This window comes from Heloderma suspectum, chromosome 8 (assembly GCF_057233095.1).
Source record: "Heloderma suspectum isolate Gila_16-S chromosome 8, 16-S_ref, whole genome shotgun sequence".
Classification (NCBI taxonomy): domain Eukaryota; kingdom Metazoa; phylum Chordata; class Lepidosauria; order Squamata; family Helodermatidae; genus Heloderma; species Heloderma suspectum.
Window position 1 is genome coordinate 23,401,062 of NC_139465.1, and position 21,377 is coordinate 23,422,438.

Genomic DNA, 21,377 nt, shown 5'->3' on the forward strand with positions numbered 1-21,377 from the left:
TCCATGAATCTGTCTAAACCCCCTTTAAAGCCCTCCAAGTTTGAAGCCACAGATGTTTGGGACTGAGAGATAAAGTTGCAGTCCTCAAATTACAGCAAGTTCAATCACACTAGAGTATGAATATTTAACATCGCTAAGGCCTAGAGACATTGAGGCAATAAACTTGTGTCTGGGCGGTACCACTTCAGACTGCAAGTGGACCTCACATGATGGAATGCTCCTCTATACACACAAATTCCTTCAAATAAATACTTGCATATCAGGGACAAAATTGGAAGCTTATACCAAGGCAGACCTTAGGTAATACTGAGCTAGCTAGACCAAACTGGCAGTAGCTCTCCAGGATTTCAGACAGCAGTCTTTCCCAGCCGTACTTGAACCCAGGACCTTCTGCCCACAAAGTACATGCTCCACCACTGAGCTATAGCTCTTCCCCACAAAGGACAAGGCTAGGCTAGAACCCTCTCACTGACATCTAGTCAGGCTGTCTTTGATGGCTGGGAACTTCAGATAGTACAAAACACAGTTGTTGGGAATCTAACTGGGACCAGCTATAATGGAAGTCCATTTCCAGGCACAATTCAAAGTGCTGAAAATTACCCATCCAGACCTAAAAGGCTTGGGACCCAGCTATCAGAAGGACCGCTTTCTACTGTAGAACCCTGCCTTGATGCTTCACTTTTTATTTGAGTTCAGCCCTCCTCTGAGTGTCCCCAACATCTGAAGTTAAGTGGCTGGTAACTGGGGGGAATACTTTCTTGGTTGGGGCACCCCACATATGAAATATCTTCCCCAGAAAAAGCTTACCTGGCACTGACCATGCTATCTTTTCAGCACAAGGCAAACACTTCTTTATTTGTCAAGGCATTCCAGCATTTTTCATAGCTGGTGTAAGGTTATGTTTTGATAGGCTCTGCTGGATTGTATTTTTATTGACTTTATTGCTGCTGCTGCTGCAATACTGTATTGTTTTCTACTACTGTACTTGTTTTGCTGTGTTAAATTCTACACCTCCCTAATTTTAAAGTTCTGCTTTATACATGGTTGACAGTACAGGGATTAAATTTAGTAATTAAAAAAAATGTACTATATTGTTGCCCACCTGCCTGGAACCACTCTTTGTTGAAATATATATTAGACAACCTGTAGACACCTTGCATGTGCTCTGGATATATAATCATTAAAAGTACATAGAATCATAGAATAGTAGGGTTGGAAGGGGCCTACAAGGCCATCGAGTCCAACCCCCTGCTCAATGCAGGAATCCAAATCAGAGCATCCCTGACAAATGGCTGTCCAGCCTCGTCTTGAAGGCCTCCAGTGTGGGAGAGCCCACCACCTCCCCAGGTAATTGGTTCCATTGCCGTATTGCTCTGACACTCAGGAAGTTTTTCCTGATGTTCAGTCGGAATCTGGCTTCCTGTAACTTGAGCCCATTATTCTGTGTCCTGCACTCTGGGATGATCAAGAAGAGATCCTGGCCTTCTTCTCTGTGACAACCTTTCAAGTACTTGAAGAGTGCTATCATATCTCCCCTCAGTCTTCTCTTCTCAAGGCTAAACATGCCCAGTTCTTTCAGTCTCTCTTCATAGGGCTTTGTTTCCAGTCCCCTGATCATCTTTGTTGCCCTCCTTTGAACCCTCTCCAGCTTGTCTGCATCCTTCTTAAAGTGTGGTGCCCAGAACTGGACACAGTACTCCAGATGAGGCCTAACCAGTGCTGAGTAGAGGGGAACTAGTACTTCCCGGGATTTGGAAGCGATGCTTCTATGAATGCAGCCCAAAATAGCATTTGCCTTTTTTGCAGTCACATCACATTGTTGGCTCATATTCAGCTTGTGATCGACGACAATTCCAAGATCCTTCTCGCTCGTAGTGTGGTTGAGCCACGTATCCCCCATCTTGTAACTGTGCATTTGGTTTCTTTTTCCTAGGTGCAGAACTTGGCATTTGTCCCTATTAAATGCCATTCTGTTGTTTTCTGCCCAGCACTCCAGTCTATCCAGATCACTTTGAATTTTGTTTCTGTCTTCCAAAGTATTAGCTATCCCTCCCAATTTTGTGTCATCTGCAAATTTGATCAGCATTCCCTGCACCTCCTCCTCCAAGTCATTAATAAAAATATTGAAGAGCACTGGGCCCAGGACTGAGCCCTGCGGTACCCCACTCGTTACCTCTCCCCAGCTTGAGAAGGTCCCATTGATAAGCACTCTTTGAGTCCGATTCTGTAGCCAACTGTGGATCCACCGGATCGTTGTTTCATCTAGCCCACTTCGAGCTAGTTTGCTCATCAGGATATCATGGGGCACTTTGTCGAAAGCTTTGCTGAAGTCGAGGTATATGATGTCTACAGCATTCCCACGGTCTACAAGGGAGGTGACTTGATCAAAAAATGAGATCAGATTTGTCTGGCAGGACTTGTTTTTGACAAATCCATGTTGGCTTCGAGTAATCACGGCATTGTTGTCAAGGTGCTTCCAGATGGATTGCTTTATGATCTGCTCCAGAATTTTCCCAGGGATTGATGTCAGACTGACTGGTCTGTAGTTCCCAGGTTCCTCCTTTTTACCCTTTTTGAAGATAGGGACAACGTTAGCCCTCCTCCAGTCATCTGGCACTTCCCCCGTCCTCCATGATTTCTCAAAGAGAATAGACAGCGGTTCTGAGAGTTCTTCTGCCAGTTCCTTTATGACTCTAGGATGCAGTTCATCTGGCCCTGGAGATTTGAACTCATTCAAAGTAATGAGGTGTTCCTTGACCATATGCCTGTCGATCTCAAGCTGCGATCCTGCCCCTTCAGCCTGTACTTCGCCTTTGCCAGGGGGGTCATAGACCCTCTTTTGGGAGAAGACTGAGCCAAAGTAGGAATTGAGCACCTCTGCCTTTTCTTTGTCCTCTGTTATCATTTTGCCATCCTTATTTAATAGCTGAACAACCATTTCTTTCCTCTGCCTTTTACTATGCACATAGCTGAAGAAAGCCTTTTTGTTGTTTTTAGCATCCCTCGCTAACCTCACCTCGTTCTCCGCTTTAGCCTTCCTGACGCCATCCCTGCAATTCTGTGCTACCTGCCTGTACTCTTCCTTTGTTACTTGGCCTTCTTTCCACTTCCTATATGTGTCCTTTTTTGTTTTCAGGTCATCCCTAAGCTTTTTGTGAAGCCACATTGGCTTCTTCTGTTGTCTTCCACCTTTTCTTCTTGTTGGAATTGTTTGTGATTGTGCCTTGAGAATTTCCTTTTTTAAAAGTTCCCACCCATCTTGGACTCCTTTTCTCACTAGCATTGCTTGCCATGGGACCTTACTGATCATTGTTCTGAGTTTATTAAAATCAGCTTTCCTAAAATCCAGGGTACGCGTTTGAGTACACTCGGCTTTTGCTTCCCTTAGAACCAAGAACTCAAGTACAACATGGTCGCTTTCCCCCAGAGTTCCTGTAACTGCTACTTTATCCACTAAGTCATCTCTGTTGGTTAGGATCAAGTCAAGGATAGCCGATCCTCTAGTTCCTTCCTCTACTTTCTGTAGGAGGAAGTTATCCGCCACACAAGTCAGGAATTTCCTGGAGGGGCCATGTTTTGCAGAATTTGTCTCCCAACAAATATCGGGGAAATTGAAGTCCCCCATTACTACTACATCATGCTTCCTTAAAACATTGGCTATTTGCTTTTCAAAAGTTTCATCCTTGGCTTCTCCTTGATTGGGTGGCCGGTAGTAGACTCCGACCACCAGGTTCCTTTTATTCTTTGCTCCATTTATTTCAACCCAGATGCTCTCGATGGGGCTACCAAGCTCCTCCTCCTGTATTTCTGTGCAGAGATATGTATTTTTCACATACAGTGCAACCCCGCCTCCCTTTCTGTTCCTCCTGTTCTTTTTGAACAAGTTATATCCTTCAACTGCTGTATTCCAGTCATGAGAGTCATCCCACCAAGTCTCAGTTATACCTATCAAGTCATAATTTCCCTCCTGTATTAAGAGTTCAAGTTCGTTCTGTTTGTTTCCCATACTCTGGGCATTAGTATATAGACATCGAAGACCATGTGCTTCATAGTCTGGCTTTCTTCCTACCTGTGTCTGAAGACTATTATTGGGCGCTATCAGCGCTGTTCTCTCCGTTGCAGTGCATGCGCCTACGTCCATTGTTACCCCCAACATTACATCTCCCTTCCCCGTAGGATTCAGTTTAAAGCCCTCCTGATGAAGTTCTTCATGCTGTGGCCAAACACATTCTTCCCAGCCTTTGTGAGGTGCAACCCATCCCTAGCCAACAGCCCATCTTCCAGGAAGTATAGCCCGTGGTCCCAGAATCCAAATCTCTCTCGTCGGCACCACCTTCGTAGCCAGTCATTCACCCGGAGTATTTTTCGTTCCCTTTCTGTCCCTCTTCTAACTACTGGAAGGATGGATGAGAAAACTATCTGGGCCCCAAAGTTCTTGAGTTTCCTTCCCAAAGCTTCAAAGTCTGACGTGATCTCTTCGTAGCTCCGCTTGGCGGTATCATTTGTTCCCACATGGATGAGAAGAAAGGGATACCTGTCAGTGGGCTTTATGAGTGCAGGCAACCTTTCAGTCACGTCTCTAATCTGTCCTCCCGGGAGACAACATACCTGGCGAGTCCACGGGTCTTCGCGACATACTTGGGTCTCGATCCCACGCAGCAAGGAGTCTCCCACTACTACCACTCTTCTCTTCTTCTTCTTGTAGGCCTGGGTTTCATCGCCTCTGTTTGACTGACCTTTAGCCTCTTGCTCACTCTCATGCAGGTTCCCCTGTGATTCTTCCTCTGCAGGCTGTCCTCCAGTCTCATCTGCAAGTACCTGGAATCGGTTCCACAGCTCCACCGCTTCCACTGGTGCAGAGTGGCGTCTAGTTCTTCTTCTCCTAACTGTCACCGTTTTCCAAGGAGTATCCTCTACTCCATTTTTCTTCTCCTCAGCATTTCCCACTTCTGCCTCATCTTGCTGTTGCTCTTCAAGCTTCTGGTCTGCCCTTTGCTGCTGTAGTTCCCCCATTCTGTCCAAGAACTCTTCGTGTTCTCTTATTCCCCGGAGGGTCGACAGTCGCCGCTCCAGTCCACTTACTTTTTCCTCCAGCAGCGTGATCAACTTGCACTTGTTGCAGGTGTAGGCCATGTTGTTCTCAGGCAAGAAAACAAACATGGCACACACCTTGCAGGTCACCACCACTGGAGAGTCTTGTCCTTCCATAGCCCCTTTTCCCTTTTTGTGTCTAGCTTTGTGATTGTTCTAGACTAGCCTGTGCCTGCTCCTCTACTCAGTAGAGGTTAAAAGCAGAGTCCCACTGGTGTGGAAGTGTGTGTTACAAGACAAATAAATGGGAAAAAGTTAGTTAAAAAAAAAAAAAAATGTTAGGGGCCTCCCCCTTGACCTCCCCTGCCGAACTCCCCTGGCCAACTCCTGTTTGCTCCCCCTGTTCGCTCGTTCTGTTCGCTCGCTCTCTGGGAGCTTGCCTGCTTCTGTAGTCCCTGGACCAGCTGGAGCAGCTTGCTCTGCTCTGCTCTGCTCAGCTGGGAGGCGGGAAAACATCTTCATCTTGAAATAGCACTACTTGATGCATTGGGCTGAGGAGTTAACCATAGCACTTTAGACACACAACATGTGTATGTACACAGTTTCACAGTGATGGACTGGAATGAGAGACAAGGATGAAGTGGAATGTAGCTGAATAAATGGAAGAGGCACAGATGTTAATGATGGGAGGCCTGATTGATCTGGGAGTTAGTGGCTCCCTTGTTCTGTATAAGAATTACAATCGCCTGAGGGATCAGGTGCACAGTTTGGGAGTATTGCAAGACTTGCAGGGAGTGGTCATTACCAAAACCACTTTTTACCAGTTTAAGCTGGCCTCCCAGCTATGGACACTGCTAGAGAAATAGACCTGGTGCTCAATAATACTCCTCTGGGGAGTGCGGGAACACTATTCCCCTGTGGCCACTGCAGTCCTAGCAAGGCAACCGCAGCAACAAGAGGGCTGGGGAGAGCACTTCTGACATCACTGTTCCCACAGCACCTCCACCAAGGATTTCAAAATCCAGGAGCTGTTGATCCCATGTGCCTGATGAGGCTTGCAAGGCTCAAGGAAAATGTAGTGGAAATGTTAAAATTAAAGTGTTTGGTATCTTTTAATTGTTGCTCTCTTTTACTTGTAAAATATTTTTTGAGATGTTTTTCTTGAGAAGTGGTATATAAATATTAAAAATAAATAATAAACTTACACACTCCTGGAAACTGCTTTTTGCACGGACACTGTGCTCACAGTCACTGGGCTGCATCTAGACCAAGTTGGACTCACATAGGTCCCACTGAAATCACTGGGACTTAAGTTGGCTGTGACTGTCTTTCCACATTGATTTCAGTGGGAATAAGCACAGCTAATGTGGTCTGGATCTGACTTAGGGCGCAATCCTATGCAAGTTTAGACGGAAAATAGACCTACAACTTCCAGAGTGCCCCAGCCAGCTATGCTATGCTATGCTGGCTAGGGTATGCTGGGAGTTGTAGGCCTTTTTTCCATCTAAACTTGCATAGGATTGCACCCTTAGTTTCTTTTTTTCTTTTCTTTTTTCCTGCCAGGATGAATTCATGCTCATGGCAAACAACTACTTTCATCATCCTTGCAAGATGACCACTTTGCACTCTGCCTCATAGATCACATTAGAAACTTCTTGTAGCGACATGAAAACTTGTTGCTTGCTTTCTATGGCAGATTTATTCAGTTGACCACTTTGCATGATTCACTGGGCAGAGAAAAATCTACTTGGCCCCAAATAAAATGGTCACTTGGGAAGGAGGCTTTGTAGTACTGGTTTTTGATCTGAGGAACTCTCATCAGCTTCATTGCAACACTAATTCCAAGCTACAGCTGCGGCCGGAATATTGTCTAAAACTTGGGAAAACTCTTAACTGCAAATTTGGTATTAGCTATTAGGATTTACTTTTGCTGAACATTTATCCTTCATCATTTGCAGTATTGTGATGTGCAAATGCAATCATTTGGGTTTTTTATATTTATTTCACTCCTATACCAACATTTCCCAGTCCAGCATGGAAACAGAAAATCTTGCACAGGGGAATATTTAAAGTACTTGGCAAGAATGAAAAATCTATTAGTACCGCCTTAGAATGTTTTATTTTCCCTGGAACCAAGAGGTTACTATAAAGTGCATACAAATGTCCTGTTTTAAAATAACTTATTGCTTAGTATAACATAGCTGTGTTCTTTTTTATTATTATTTCCCTCTCACTCAGTGGTTCTGGGAACATCAAATCCACAGATAAACTACAAAAGTGCACAATGCTACTGAAACCTGGTGCTGCTTACAACTTAGTACACACTATTCTGTTTGGATTGCTGGCTTTTAGCACAATGAGGTACTCTTTATATGACATATCTTACATGCAAGACACTGGAGACTCAGTGTAGAATATGAAATAACAAATAAGGCAGACTCTAAATATCTCTACCGCCCATTCAGCTTCATTTTTCATAATATGTGCATCCCTGTGGCACTATCCATTAAAATAGTTGTTCTACAAAAACAACACTCAAAAATAGGGAGAGGGGAGAAGAATTTCACTTCCAGCTCTTCATTTTGATCTTGTATTTATAATTGCGTTTAAGTATTGAATATTCTGGAAATAAATTAAAGATATGTTTACATGTGCATGCTAATACAGACAATATAATACTATTCGTCTTACCTTCAGATGTCACATTAAATTTTTCTTTTTCATCTTGCAGGATGAAATATCTCTGGACTTCCCATATATGTGTGTTTGCAGCTTCTGGTTTGTGTAGTAGTGACATGTGGGGACTGATTTTGAGATTTGTCCATCTTTACACGCCTCAAAGGGTTAGAGCCGTTCCATTTGGGTGTTTTATTTTCAGTGATGTATTTAGATTTTTAAGGGGCAGCCTGAGGTGAATCATCTAATGCTTAAAATGGATTTGTAATGCACTGGAGGAACAGTATTTAGATGTAGATATGATTTAATTTGGAGTTTAGGGTGTATTTGGGAAGTATAATACTTTTTTTGAAGGAATGCTATTTAAGGGCGCAATCTTTAAATCCCATGCTGACTGGGGAAAGCTGGGAGTTGTAGGACTTTTTTCTGTCTAAACATCCATAGGATTGCGCCCTTAGTCCACTAGATGGTGATGTTGCAGAAGCTATGGAAGATATAAACAAAACAATTCTTTTCATGAAAAACAGTAAGAACAGCAGTATATTATTCTTCACATACAGCACAAAAACATATTTTGCATTGCACAGAAGCTAACTTGATGAATGATATATTTGTTAAAGTTCTTAACAGAATGTATTTAAAAGAGAGCAATTCTTAACGCAAAGTTATTCTCTGTCCTTGGAAATGTGATTTGTGAAGCTGATATGTATGATGAATTTGTTCATCATTAATCTGATTCATTTTTTAAAATTTCAGTAAATTGTTGTCTTTTCTGCCTAGGTATCTGTGATTAGATATTTAACACCAGTGCTCATATTATTGTATCTCTGTTATAAGGTAGGACTTTTTCTTAGTATTTTTTTTTCTTTTTTCATTTGTCAAGACTATTTTCTTTATGACAAAGTACTTATTTAAATATAAGGGTCACACTATTAAATTTGCCCATATGATCTTGTATAGCAATATAATGACATTAATGGTAGGGTGAATCGCTGGTACACACAAATGTTGTCTCCATGATCATGGATACACTTTTTCCACAAAAATGGTTGCCAGCTAACCTGAACTTTTCTACAGACAGTCATATACCCATGCATAAGCTCTAGTTGATCCAGTTAAATCCAATTGCCTCTTTTAAAAAGGACATTTTTGCTCATCCATCATCTGTTGAACTTCCTATTTTCCTGTTTAAACTTGTGTGTTTTGTGAAATTCCAAACCACATTCTACTTGCTTCATAAAATGTACCTATATGAGTCTGCCCAGGTCCTGAAATAGGACTCAGCATCTGTCTTGCCGTTAAGAACCATGAGATTGCTGGGTGCAAGGAACAAGGCCTTTTCAGTGGAGGCCCCACATCATTGGAATTCCCTCCTGTGTGAGGTGTGTTTGTACCCTTCATTGGTGTCATTTAAGCAGGTTTTATAACCATTTTTATTTCACTCGGCCTTATTGATGGCTTTGACCTCATGTTTTACTTGCTACTGTTCTAACTGTTAATTTATTGGTTTTGTTGTTAATGTTTTATTGCTTAGTATAGTGTATTTATTAATTGCGTAAGTTGTCTTGTGAGGAGTTTACTATAAAGGCAAGATATCCATATGTACAAACATAAAAACTATATACATACAGATGAGGATTGCATGTATAAATGAACAGCTAAATATGCAAGTAATGTTTTGCACTCACTGTTTGTTTTCTAAACGTACGGGCCTCCTCAATCTTCAGTTTAGAGTGAAATCCTATGCATGTTTAGACAGGAAAAAGCTCCTACAGCTTCTACTATTCTCCAGCCAGCATTGCTGGCTGAAGAATGCTGGGAGTTGTAGGACTGTTTATGTCTAAGCATGCATAGGATTGCGCACTTAAATACCTGTTGCAAATACTTCCTATTTGCTGTGTATGAGCCACTTCTAGAGCAACAAATGATTAACTGTATAGTCTATACTGATTAGTGTTTATTTCACAACACTCTTTAAAAATAGGAAGTGCTGCAAGGTGTCTTATTTTTAGCTCTTGCTCGGAAGCAAAGGATGGCAGATTTCCAGCTTTTGTTCATAGATAATACCTAAAACCATTTTCCCAGTCCAAAGACCCTGTCATGCAGAAGCAGGCTTCATAGTGGCTGATGTTTTCAAAGATTGCCCTCTCTCTTCTCACTGAGCAGATGACTGGTGCTGTCAGTTCTGACAGCCATGATCGCCTCTACTGGGGGAGATAGAAAAGGGTTTGCGTCAGTTCAGTCCCGTGCATCCCCCCTCAAACTGTTGCTCAGAGCTGAATGGTTCAATCATCTCTTTATGCATATTGAAGCACTGTGCGTGCAACCCTGGGCACTGGATGCCCTCTGCATCACCAGCCTATTGGGTCCCCTATGCATCACCGACTCCTGTATGCAGACACAGATGTGGAAGCCCATTCAAAGCCTGGAAATCTCTTTCTACTCCTCTTGAATCCCCTCAAATTCTTGCACATTCAATTCCGTGTCTTTCCTCAACTTTTCAACGGCCTGTTGTACACATGTTTTTTTTTCCCTGGGGTTACACTTTATCAAGCCACATTTGCATTAGCCGCCCTCCCTGCAAAAGTGTGGGGTTTCTGTGGAATTATAACCTAATCTCAAGTAAGCTAATGAAAGCCCCTTTGGAGGCATGTGGTCGCTGTAAGTCCAGACACAATGCTTGAAAGATTTATTTGTTCAGCTTCAGTGTTGGCTGCTTTGCTCACCGGCTTGTAGTCATCCTACAGCGTGTCACAAAATTTACAAGATGGCTCTGGACTAGTGTAACCCTTTCCCTTCCATTTTCCTGCTGCAGATCTCCCACCCCACACCCACATTATTTTTCTACTGTGGGATTCCAGATGTGTTTTTACCCTTGCAAACCTACATCTGGAACCTCACAAGGGGAAAGCTTGGCTCACGGGGGTGGAAAACGGCAGTTAAACACCCCACCACCACCATTTTTCCACTGTAATTTATTCCTTGCCATCTGCTTTTTCATAAACCAAGCAGCCACTAGGATTTAGAAACATGTGTTTGCATGTATTGTCTAGTTTGGCCATTAGACTAAGATGATGTTTGGCCCTATCAGGTACTCCCATGGGAAAGCACTTTTCCTTCAAGTGGCTGATAATCTGCAAGAGTTACTTTCTTATCTGACGGGCAGAGCAATATATTACCTGAGATGCATCCTGGTGCAGTCTCCAAATGTACTGTCCTACTGTTCTGCTTTGTTCTGTTCTGTTCTTGTTTGTCACATTTTAAAATACTAGGCAGCCATTGCTGAGCTGAGAAAAAGATATGCTACTCCTTATGTCAATTGTTACTTTTCTCACCAGTACTTTAAAAGCATTGAAAAATTGTTGAAGAATTGAGCTCTATTCTAGTATCTGACATGGCTTATTCTCTGTGCTTGTGTGTGTGTATTTTTCTTCTAGTTCTGGCCTGGAGTGATGGCTGAGCTTTCAGAGCTGAGAGAATTCTATGACCCAGACACAGTGGAGCTGATGAACTGGATTAAGTAAGAGGATTTTTAATTTATTTAAATTAGATGCTGTTTGGAGTGAGCTGATGTGCTTAGTGATGGTGCGGCTGGTTCTATCAGTGATCTATATTGACCAATTCTAAAAAGTGGGCTATGTAGCACATAGAAGCCTTTGGCCGTCAGTAGTGGGACTGTTGAAATCACAACTGTACACAAAGACTCGGGGGGAGCAATCCTATGGCCGCTTGTCAGCAGCTAGATGGTCATAGGATATTTGGTTTTCCGGGAACCGACCTTCCCCCCGCTTCCACGCTGCCTCACAGACAGTGCGGTACAGCCCCATGCTCCACGCTCAGAAGAGGGGCACGGCGTGGCCAAAACAGGGCTTCCGGGGGGTGTTCCGGAGCAGGGAAGGCAGAAATGCTGGTACAACACATCCTATTTGTCATCCAGCAGCCTCCTCCTCCTCCGCTCCTCCTTCCTGTGGCTAGACAACCGAAATCGGCTGTCTAGCCGCAAATGCAGGGCAGGAGAAGCGTGGAGGGAATGATCCCCTCTGTGCTTCTCCTGCCCTGCATAGGATAGGCAGTCGCCTCTGAGTTCGGAGGCAGCCGCCTATCCCCATAGGATTGCACCCTTACTGCAGTATCTTCTTACAGTTTTTTCGGCTAGAACATTGATAGCAAACTTCATCAGGCTGGGGGGCTGAACTCTCTCAGCCAAGCTGCTCAGGAGCTAGCCTCCCCCACCCCTCAAGCCACAGAGACATAAGACTCAAGAAGCTTGGCTGGAATGTGGGCCCACCACTGCCCACGTAACTGAATAACATGGTAGGCATCACTCCCAGCATAAAGAGAGGATGCTGCAGAGGCTTTTCACAGAGGCACTGTGGTGTTCCCTCATTTTCTAAAATAAAATGGTCAAGAAGCCTCTCATTTTGCACTGGGAGACAAAGCTAACAAGTTATTCAGCTTAGGAGAGAGTAGAGCTGCTCAACTAATGTCACTGTGGAACAGAAGCGAGGGAAAGGCTTCAAGCAGCTTGGCTGGCTATCCCTTGCCCCCTCAGACTGCCATATCAGATATGGAACCCAACCTGGCACAACAGGCATTTGTAACCCACAAGATATGACTAGATGTGATCTCTGGGCCTTCTGTTTTGGCTATCCCTGATCTAGAACTTTCTTTCTAAAGGGGGAGAAAAACGCCATCACCCACAGAAATATGTTCGCCTTTTAGACCACCACATTGCCTTTCTTTCACGCAGTGTTAACGGACAATGTAATTATTCATGAGTAAATAGCTAATATAAATCGTCAACAATGTTCTGAAAGCAGACCAAAGTCATCTCCATCCGTTTGCTACCATATTGACATGTTATCATGACTAATGTTCAAAAGCCAGGGGTCTTTAGTACCACTTCTGTATTAAGAGATGCTAAATGTTTGATAGCCCTGGTCTCTGGAGTGCAATATTAAGTGTTTTATACATAGATTTATACATAAAATATACATGGGGCTTTGGTTTCAGCCACAAACTGGATTTGACTGGTTGCAATTAGAGCAATTTTTCACACAATTCCAGAGCAGAGAATACTAAACTGCTGCTTATCCTCTTTTCCTTTTAAATCATGACAGACACTTTTTGCTGTTGTTTGTTATTTGGAATTTATTGTGTTGAAGAGCGAATGTTATGCACATAAGGAGAAGTTAATTACTTTTGCATTAACAGCAGCTGACAATCCAATTTATGCCTCTCACCTGAAACTGGGACTGATACTTTTTGCCTTGCAAGCTCCTGGTGTCAAAAATACTTTGGTCATTATTCATTCAGTCCTTTAAAAGTTCCATCTCCTCTCATTCTGGGTTTTCTGCATAGGGTAACTTTTTTATTTTGGTTTGCAGTTGACTACCTTAGAAAGATTTTCATGTCTGTTTTCAGTCAAAATATAATTTGAAAGCCAGATTTATCACTACAGGCTTAAGAGGTGTTCATCTAAAAGGTAGAAATGAACTATTCAATATGAAGTGAACTGTACAGTATACTGTACATTATGTTGTTTTTATTACACTTTCTATACAATAGTGGATTGGAGTGTAAGGGCCCAGTGCAGAGTAAATCAAGTGCCATAAGGTAGGATCCAGCAGCTGTTCCATCAGGCTGCAGCAGGGACAGAGAACAAAAGTAGGGCTGCCATCCGCTCTGCTGACAAAGCAGCTCTATCAGGCACATCCCTACAGCAGCAATCATCTGGGAGCAGCCATTCCATAATATTGCAACAAGGGATTGAAGGGAAGCAGAGTCTCTCCTTCAACTCTGCTGAGACACCAGCAACTTTTGTGTCATCCTCTTTCCTTGAACTCTTTCCATTCCAACTGGCGATGATAGGGATTTTGTGACTAAGAACAGATGAGCTTTCCTCCTCCCTCCCAGCCACTTTCCCTTTTGTGCCATGTCTTTTAGATTGTAAGCCACAGGGCAGGGACTATTTAATAAGAATATTGATCTTTGTAATCCCCTCTGGGAGCCTTTTTCAGCTGAAGAGTGAGGTAAAAGTACTTCAGATACATAAATCCATACATGCAGCAGAATGAAGTGGTAGAATGGGTTGTACTGTTTCAGAGTGCAGGAGGAGATTCACGCTTTTTGAATATTACACTACTAAAAAAAAAAGTAATCTCCCTGCAAATAGAAAACTTGCAGAATGAAAGGTTCTTCTTGCTATTGTGCTAGTTTTCTACCTGCAGAAAGTTTTCATGTAGAAGAGCATTCAAAAATGCGATCTGTAGCCTAAAGTAATAAACAGCCCACTCTACCACCTCATTATGCTGCATATGTCTGTCTTAATAGACACATAGATCAGCTTCATTTAACATTTATTCCTTGTAATCTGTAACACTCATTCACATGTTAAACTAACAATTCACAAATTCCAATAACATTAACATTACTTGAGGCCCAGACCTATGGCTAAAAATATATGAGATAGCAATGCGTGAGTTTCAGTACGTTGCCTTGGAGGAAGACCCATAGATGATAAAGGTGCTTCCTGGCATGTGTTTTACTAGTGATCAGTATTGTAAATCAGAGTAATCTGCAATGCAGAAGAAAAGGAGAGGCAGCACTGCAAAATTAAAAAAAAAACAACAACCTCAAAATGATGCTAGGAAGTAGAAGTTTATTACAGTGTCAAATATGTCCAGTACATTTTTTATTGACTGTCTTCTTGAGGGGTAAGCAAATCTTATTTTGTTATAGTGACTCACGTAGAACTTGTCATATCGAAAGTAACGTTGCATAAGATTTGCTTGCCCCTGAAGAAACAAGATTGAAATATGTTGGACAGTCTGTTTCATAGCGCATGTCTGAGGTCTTGCCTCTCTTTTTTATGCACAGTGCATAAATTTAGAGGGAATATATGCATGCCGATGTCTCTTAACCCACATGGTCTAGAAGCTAAATATGATAGCAGGATCAGCCAGGTAATATAGCTGCTGTTGCACTAAAACATTGATCAGAGCTCTAAACCTCCTGCCTTTTCTTTGAGGTACTTCCTATTGTGCTTCCTGTTCTGCTCCTTGAATTAATGTCAGAAAGCATCCTACTTCTCCAGAAATAATTCCAAACTTCTGACATGTTCATGTTACATTTACAAGAGTCTGTAGATGGAGAATTTGCACCACTTTAGTGGAAGTGCTCCATTTTTTTTATAGAAATGTTCATAATTTATCCCTTCTGATTTGACCATCAAATGAATCTCTTTCCTTTTTAAGCAGCACTTTAACAATGTCTGGAATTGAACAAATGCAGAAAAGGTTCTACCTTTCCTCTGCCCCAAAAGTCATACATTGAGCCCTGTAATTCCCATTAAAGCCTTCTGTTGTAAATGAGCTATTTTGTAGTAATCCTATAATTCTTAAAAGTGTAGATAAAGCAGAGATTCCCATTTTGTATTATAGTGCTCAGTTTACCCCATTAGTTCAGCAGTAATTAACTTGTTGAAGCTTAGAGCTTCAAAAATAAATGAGATTATTTGTTCAAAATGCCATCAGGTCCGCTTGGAATGACATTTAAATTACATAATGTAAATCAGTTTGACCTGTAAGTCCTTGTCATTATTTAGTGACATTTCTTGCAGAATAAATTGTTTGCAGGTTGGGCAGCCTGGTTATGGAGCTTGGCAGAAACCTATAAAAACAAATTATCCTTTCATTTTATACATCATTTGTTCAGACATTTGTAAAAATTGCTTCGTTTTTCCATAATGGAAAAGTGTCATTCAGTCGTTTGAAGCACATTAAGTGTGTAAGATTCAGGCTGAGTTTTTTGCAGGCTGCATCAGGCAGAAGTATTAAGAGTGGAGGGATTCGGTACACCTGATGCAGTGTGCCAGGAACATGCTGGCTAATTGTCCCCCTCTAGTGGCCATTCCCTTCTTATTCATAGCAGATTCAGTCGTTCCAGAGAAGCAAGGGAAAAAAGCACAGCTGAATCATGCTCCCTCTTTCTCTCCTACTGAAACATCCCAGGTTGGATTTGTGGATCTCACATTTCAAAATACTGATCCCAAAGGTGTGGAGTCACAGCAGGTACTGCCATGGCAGAACCTGGCACGTCAGGAGGAATGTGGTGTGCCTGGGTTAGACCTAGGGCAACCCTGACAAGTCATGAGTGATGGCTGGCAGAATCAGAAGCTTTCTGGGTTTTCACCTCCCAAGACTGGTTACCAGATAGAATCAGGTTTTACTGACAGGACTGCTAAATATTGTTTGGCAACCCTCATCATTGAGGTTATCAGCCCAGGTCCTGCTCTGGGTGCCCCTGCCTTCAGAGGTTAGGTCTTTTCGATGGTGGTGCCTGTAACCAGGGGCACCCTATCTGGCATCATCACTGTTATATTTGAGGCATCAAATAAAAAACAATTCTGTTACTGTTTTCCTGGGGCTTTTATTGAATGATGTCTTTTGCCGTCTATTGAATTATGTCTGTCTGTTAGTTGCTCCTATAGTTGTTTTTTTAATGTTGCTTTTGTTGTAGTTTTGATTGTGCTTCATGTTTTTACTGGATTTTATAATTTGTTGCATTAAACTTTTTATTATGGTAATGTAAGCTGCTTTGAGCACTTCTATAGAAAAGCAGGATAGAAATATTATAAATAAATAAAAGAATCATACCAGTTCCAGAAGTCATTTTCACTATGGGCCTGAGGTTCACACCTCCCATATTACAAGAGAAATGGGAAGACCAGGAGAGAGAGCCTTTTCAAATCTGACTTTGCAATGTCTGAATTGGCTCCTGGTGGAGTTTCTTTTAGCTCAGATGGATGAGGTCTAGGCTTGAGGCCCTGCTAGCATTCAGCCCCTGCCTCTGGCTATTGGAGAGAGATTATTGCACATGCATAATATTAAGTTCTTGAAATGATTAATATGCTGAGAGCTTCATGGTATTTTGTGATTTTGAATATTTTAATGTAATTATAAAATATTATACTGGAGCAAAGAGATTTTTCAAATGAAACCATCTTTAAGAAGACAAACGGAAACTCTGGTGGGTTTCTTTCCTTATCAAAAGTTAAAATGACTTGCTAAAAAATAGTATGTCCAATGTCTCTGTATGAGATTAGCCTGGCCTTATCAGAAGTTTTAAGAAATGCTTGTGGTATGAATGCATCATTTCTAACAGTTGTCTCCTTTAGGGTTGCAGCAAACATTTATGGCTGTCTTTAACACTTGCAGTTTTTTATCAGGAAAATTCATATAGACCTTAAACAATATGCAATCACGTTGACAGGTACACACAGTTAAGTGTAGATAAATGTTCATGCAGTTATCTTGAAACAATGGGATTTGTTTGTTTGTTTGTTTGTTTATACATGTTGTCTTTGAAACATCTCTCCAGCCAGGTGTCTACAAAAAGCCCACACACATGGGCAATAAAAGACATATATATTTTATTTATATTGTGCCATGTGACTGTGCAGTACAGCCATTCTAGGATTGTATCACTTCAGAATGTATATTTGAAAGGAAGCCTCCCTGAGAACTAGTTTTCTATGTGCGAGAAGCTTTTGATGAGAGGGAACATTTTAACATATGATCCCATTCTAGTGTGTTTTTCCTGGGATGGACATGGGGCTTGGGGGAGGAACAAGGACAATGTGGGGCACAAAAATGGCCCCCCTCTGGAGTACCGCAAAGTGTAGGGCTGCCCCTGATTCAATGGAATGGAGGTGGCTATCTCACATGAGACAGAAACCTGCAACTTCAAGTATGTAATTACGTGCTCTCAGACCTTGGCTACTTTACCTTATGCCCCTATTGCAAAGGGAATTCTCAGATAAATCTACCAAAATGATAGATTTTGGTAGATTTATCCATCACTTTCAAAGGCACTTCCATGGAAAAACCTGCTCAAGTCACTTTGAAATGGACTGAGGTTTGTACTTCACTTTGTTTAATGGTTTAAGAAGTTCTATCTTATTATTCTATGTGTTTCAATATTTACTTATTTTATTATATATATATTTATTTATTTATTTATTTGTGATGCCTCCTTATGAAATCAACTCAAGGGTAGTGGTGTTTCTAACTCAAGGGTAGTGGGCATTCTTCGTTTTTGTTGTTTTTAATTAATAACTTACAGAAATCTGTTGAAATTGAAAAATAAGCCTAGAGACTAGAATTGCCTTCCCTAAAGGTGGTTCTAAGCAGATACTGATACTGCAGTATATGTAATTTGTTACGATGCCCATAAAGATATTGGAGTTTAGAAAACTCACATCAATTCTTGCAGTCAAATGTAGCCATTTTGTAAATAGATGTAAGTAAACAGGAATTTCCCTTTCTTAGTTACTGCAAAGTAAACAGTTCCCTTTAATCTCCAGCTGTAGTTCTTTGTTTTTATTTAAAACATGTATACTTTGCTGTTCAATTGGAAAGGCTCCCAGGGCAGGTTACAGAACAATAAATACAAGACAATATTTATTGTAAGCCTCAGGCTTACAATCTAAAAAGATACAACTCAAAAGAAAGACAAACTGCATGGGAACAGAAAAGGAAAATATGAAAACTCAAGCACCAATTCTTAACATTATGAGGTTCTTCTAATGACCAGCTGTGATGGAGATCGTCTGCTCACAGTTCAAAAAAATGCCTCGGCAGGCCTCCAAGAGTAGCCTAGTGGCCTTACTTTCCTTAAAATGACTGTAATGCTGCCAGACATTGTTGGTCTTACGGGATGGGGCCTCAGCCTTCTGGGGCCCAGTTGGCATCTGCTGGCTTCTTGACAGGTAGCAGCAGCAGTAACAGAAATGGCAGTTTATCACTGTCTGCTGCATCTTTTCTTCCTCCTAGGGAAGTTGGAACTGATGGCCCCTGTTATGGGGTGGAGGGGCCTAGCCCAGCTGGTAAGTGGAGATACACGAGTACTGCTGTAAAGTTATTCTTAATATTTGTTCAGGTCTAACACCCCCAAGAAAGCAGTGATTGCTGGAAGTATGCAGCTCTTAGCCGGTGTCAAGCTGTGTACAGGAAGGATTTTAACCAATCACCCCCACTACGAGGACAAGAGCCTGAGAGAGAGGACAAAACAGGTAAGGGGGCTCTGATCTTCTCTTTCCATTCCCACAGTTGTGCCACTGGTCAGGCTCAGGCCTGACATCAAGTTTTTAGTGGACAAGGGTAAAGGAAACTCCACTGGTCTCCTTCCTTGTCCCCATTCTTGCCTAACTCAAGCACATATCACAAGGACCTTACATACCCCTCCTTTGGTACACACCCCTGATGAAAATGAATTGTGTGTTGCTAAACATTTCATTATACTGGAAATTCAGTGAAGTGGATGAAACATCTTTCAGGATATTCATAATATGCCAGTGTTGCTGCCAGTGGTGCAGTGAGGTAATCTGAGACCTTAGACTTAATGATCTTAGAGAGGAGCTCCTTTAAACAGCCATGTGTATTACTTCAGTTGTGAAGTATACAATTAAAATTTCTCTCCCCCCCCCCCAGTCATTCCATCCTTTACAACCGCTTCTATATTCCTGATACATTAGAGTGAGCAAACACACACACAGCCCTGTTTGCTGATACTGATTAAAAAAAAATACCCTGAGCGTGTGCAGTTTTGCATTTAAACTCACTTAAATCATAGCACCAGCTTGGCCACAAGAATAAAGTGGTGTTGCTTCTGTTGCCCTGATGCTAAATACATTTACTTTGGATTAAGCACTATTTTAAAAGTAAAATAATAGAATGAGCAACAGTACCCATGTATATGCCTGGTTAGCCACCCCCTGTCTATAAAATGTTTTTTTTCGGGGGGGGGGGGGTTAAATAAGAAAGAAAGGATGCTGCAGTAAGCAGCGTCATCCCTATTGGGTCCTGGCATGCCCATGCTGACCCAGATGCTGACACAGGGCCTGTTTGCCACTACCCCTATCACCTGCTGTTCTCTGGGTGGTCATAGGGGCCCTTCCCTGGGCTGCGGTGCCCTGGACATGGGCCCCAAGGTCCAGCCCTAGCTGCACCACTGGTTACTGCGCTTGATCTCTGCTACCAGATGATGACAATGAGCCTTCTCAACCTCCGTCACTGGCCAAAGGCTTTTGTACAAGAGGAAAGTATTGGAATTACCTGGCACCAAATTATTTGGAATTTCTCTTTGACCTAGCTTAGTCTGTTCGAGAATTTACTTTATATTTCAAATGCATCTCATTCAAATCCTTGGACTATTCCTTGTACACATTTCTTGCCCATATCTCTCTTTTAAGAAGAGCCCTGATGGATCAGACCAGAGGTCCATTTTGTCCAACAGCCATGCCCACCAGCAGCTGTGGGGCTATAGCCCATGTTTGCTCCTGCTCCCCAGCAAGTGGTATTCAGTGGTATGCTGCCTGTGAACATGGGGATCCCTTAAGGCCATCATGACTAATAATCATCAATAGATTTCTCCTCAGTGAATTTGTCTTTTAAAGCCATCTGTGTAAGTGCCCATGCATTATCTGGCAAAATCCTTCCTTGTGGCTGTCCTGAATCTACTGCCAGTGAGTTTCATTGGATGACCCCAAGTTCTAATATAGTGAAATTGTGAGAAAACCCTTTATCCATCCACTTTCGTCGCATCGTACAAAATTCCAAAAATCTCTAGCTTGTGTTGTCTTGCACCCCCCCTCCACCGCTGCCTTTTAATCATCTTTTGCGCCAGTCAGAACAAGTAAATGAACAGCAGATTTTTTTTTCTAAATGACAGTGCTAATTAAATTACACTGTTCCAACTTTTCATAGGTTTATCAAGTGTATGCGAAAAGATCGCCTGAAGATGTCCACAGGATCCTCAGATCTTTTGGCACTGACTTTGTGATCCTAGAGGACAGTATTTGTTATGAAAGAAGGCACAACAGGGGCTGTAGGTTGCGTGATCTCCTTGACATAGCAAATGGCCACGTAAGTACTTTCCAGAACTTATCCTAATTGCATTTAAATAACTTCAGAGACTCTGCCACAGGGTCACCTGTCCCCATGACACCCTGTGGAAGCCTTCCCCAACCTGGGACCCTCCAGATGTGTTGGACTACAACTCCCAGCATTCCCAGTCAGCATGACCTGGAGGGCACCAGTTTGCGGGAGTCTACCCTGTGGCTTTAGATCCACAGGGGGACTCTGTGAAATGTGTTGTGAACCAAGACGAAGAGCTATTAAGTTACTGAAGTCCAGCGCTTGTTTCTTAGTTGGAGTTCACAGTTTAATCTGAGCCCAGGAATTAGGGTAACCCATGTGAAATAAGCCAGGAGCTGGCAAGGGAAGGAGAATAAGAGAAGCGTAAGTTCTGTTTGGGCATTCCTCCCACACACACTTCCAGTCTACACTACACTACAACCTCATTCAGGCATTTTCCCTCATTCAATTCCAGTTATATGAGGAGGGATAATGGGGCCATGTGTGCTGGTCCCACCTCACCACCACCATCTTCCACATGTTGGGAGGGGGAACATCTGAAGCAGGAACCTGCTCTATGCACGCTGGCTCTCTGCATGATGTAGGTCATGCAATGTTCTGACACGTGCAGGGAGCCTCCCAGCACAGAGCAGATTCCCCGCTTCTCCATCCAAAGTGTGGAAGATAAGAATGCAACATAAGGGCAGAACCAGTGAGCACAGCTTCACATCCCATCTCCCTCATGTGACTGCA

At 42.4% G+C, this 21,377-nt stretch overlaps 1 protein-coding gene across 9 annotated transcripts in view; it reads left to right on the plus strand.

The window, feature by feature from the left end:
• The window catches only part of DPY19L3 (dpy-19 like C-mannosyltransferase 3), a 62,938-nt gene that overhangs the window by 35,609 nt on the left and 5,952 nt on the right, over positions 1–21,377 (plus strand). For all 9 annotated transcript variants that reach the window (XM_084813081.1, XM_084813085.1, XM_084813084.1 and 6 more), the window contains 6 exons: positions 7,270–7,392; positions 7,763–7,874; positions 8,488–8,544; positions 11,145–11,227; positions 18,649–18,781; positions 20,475–20,633. In XM_084813081.1, coding sequence (XP_084669207.1) covers positions 7,270–7,392; positions 7,763–7,874; positions 8,488–8,544; positions 11,145–11,227; positions 18,649–18,781; positions 20,475–20,633 — 667 coding nt within the window. The remainder of the gene's footprint in view (positions 1–7,269; positions 7,393–7,762; positions 7,875–8,487; positions 8,545–11,144; positions 11,228–18,648; positions 18,782–20,474; positions 20,634–21,377) is intronic.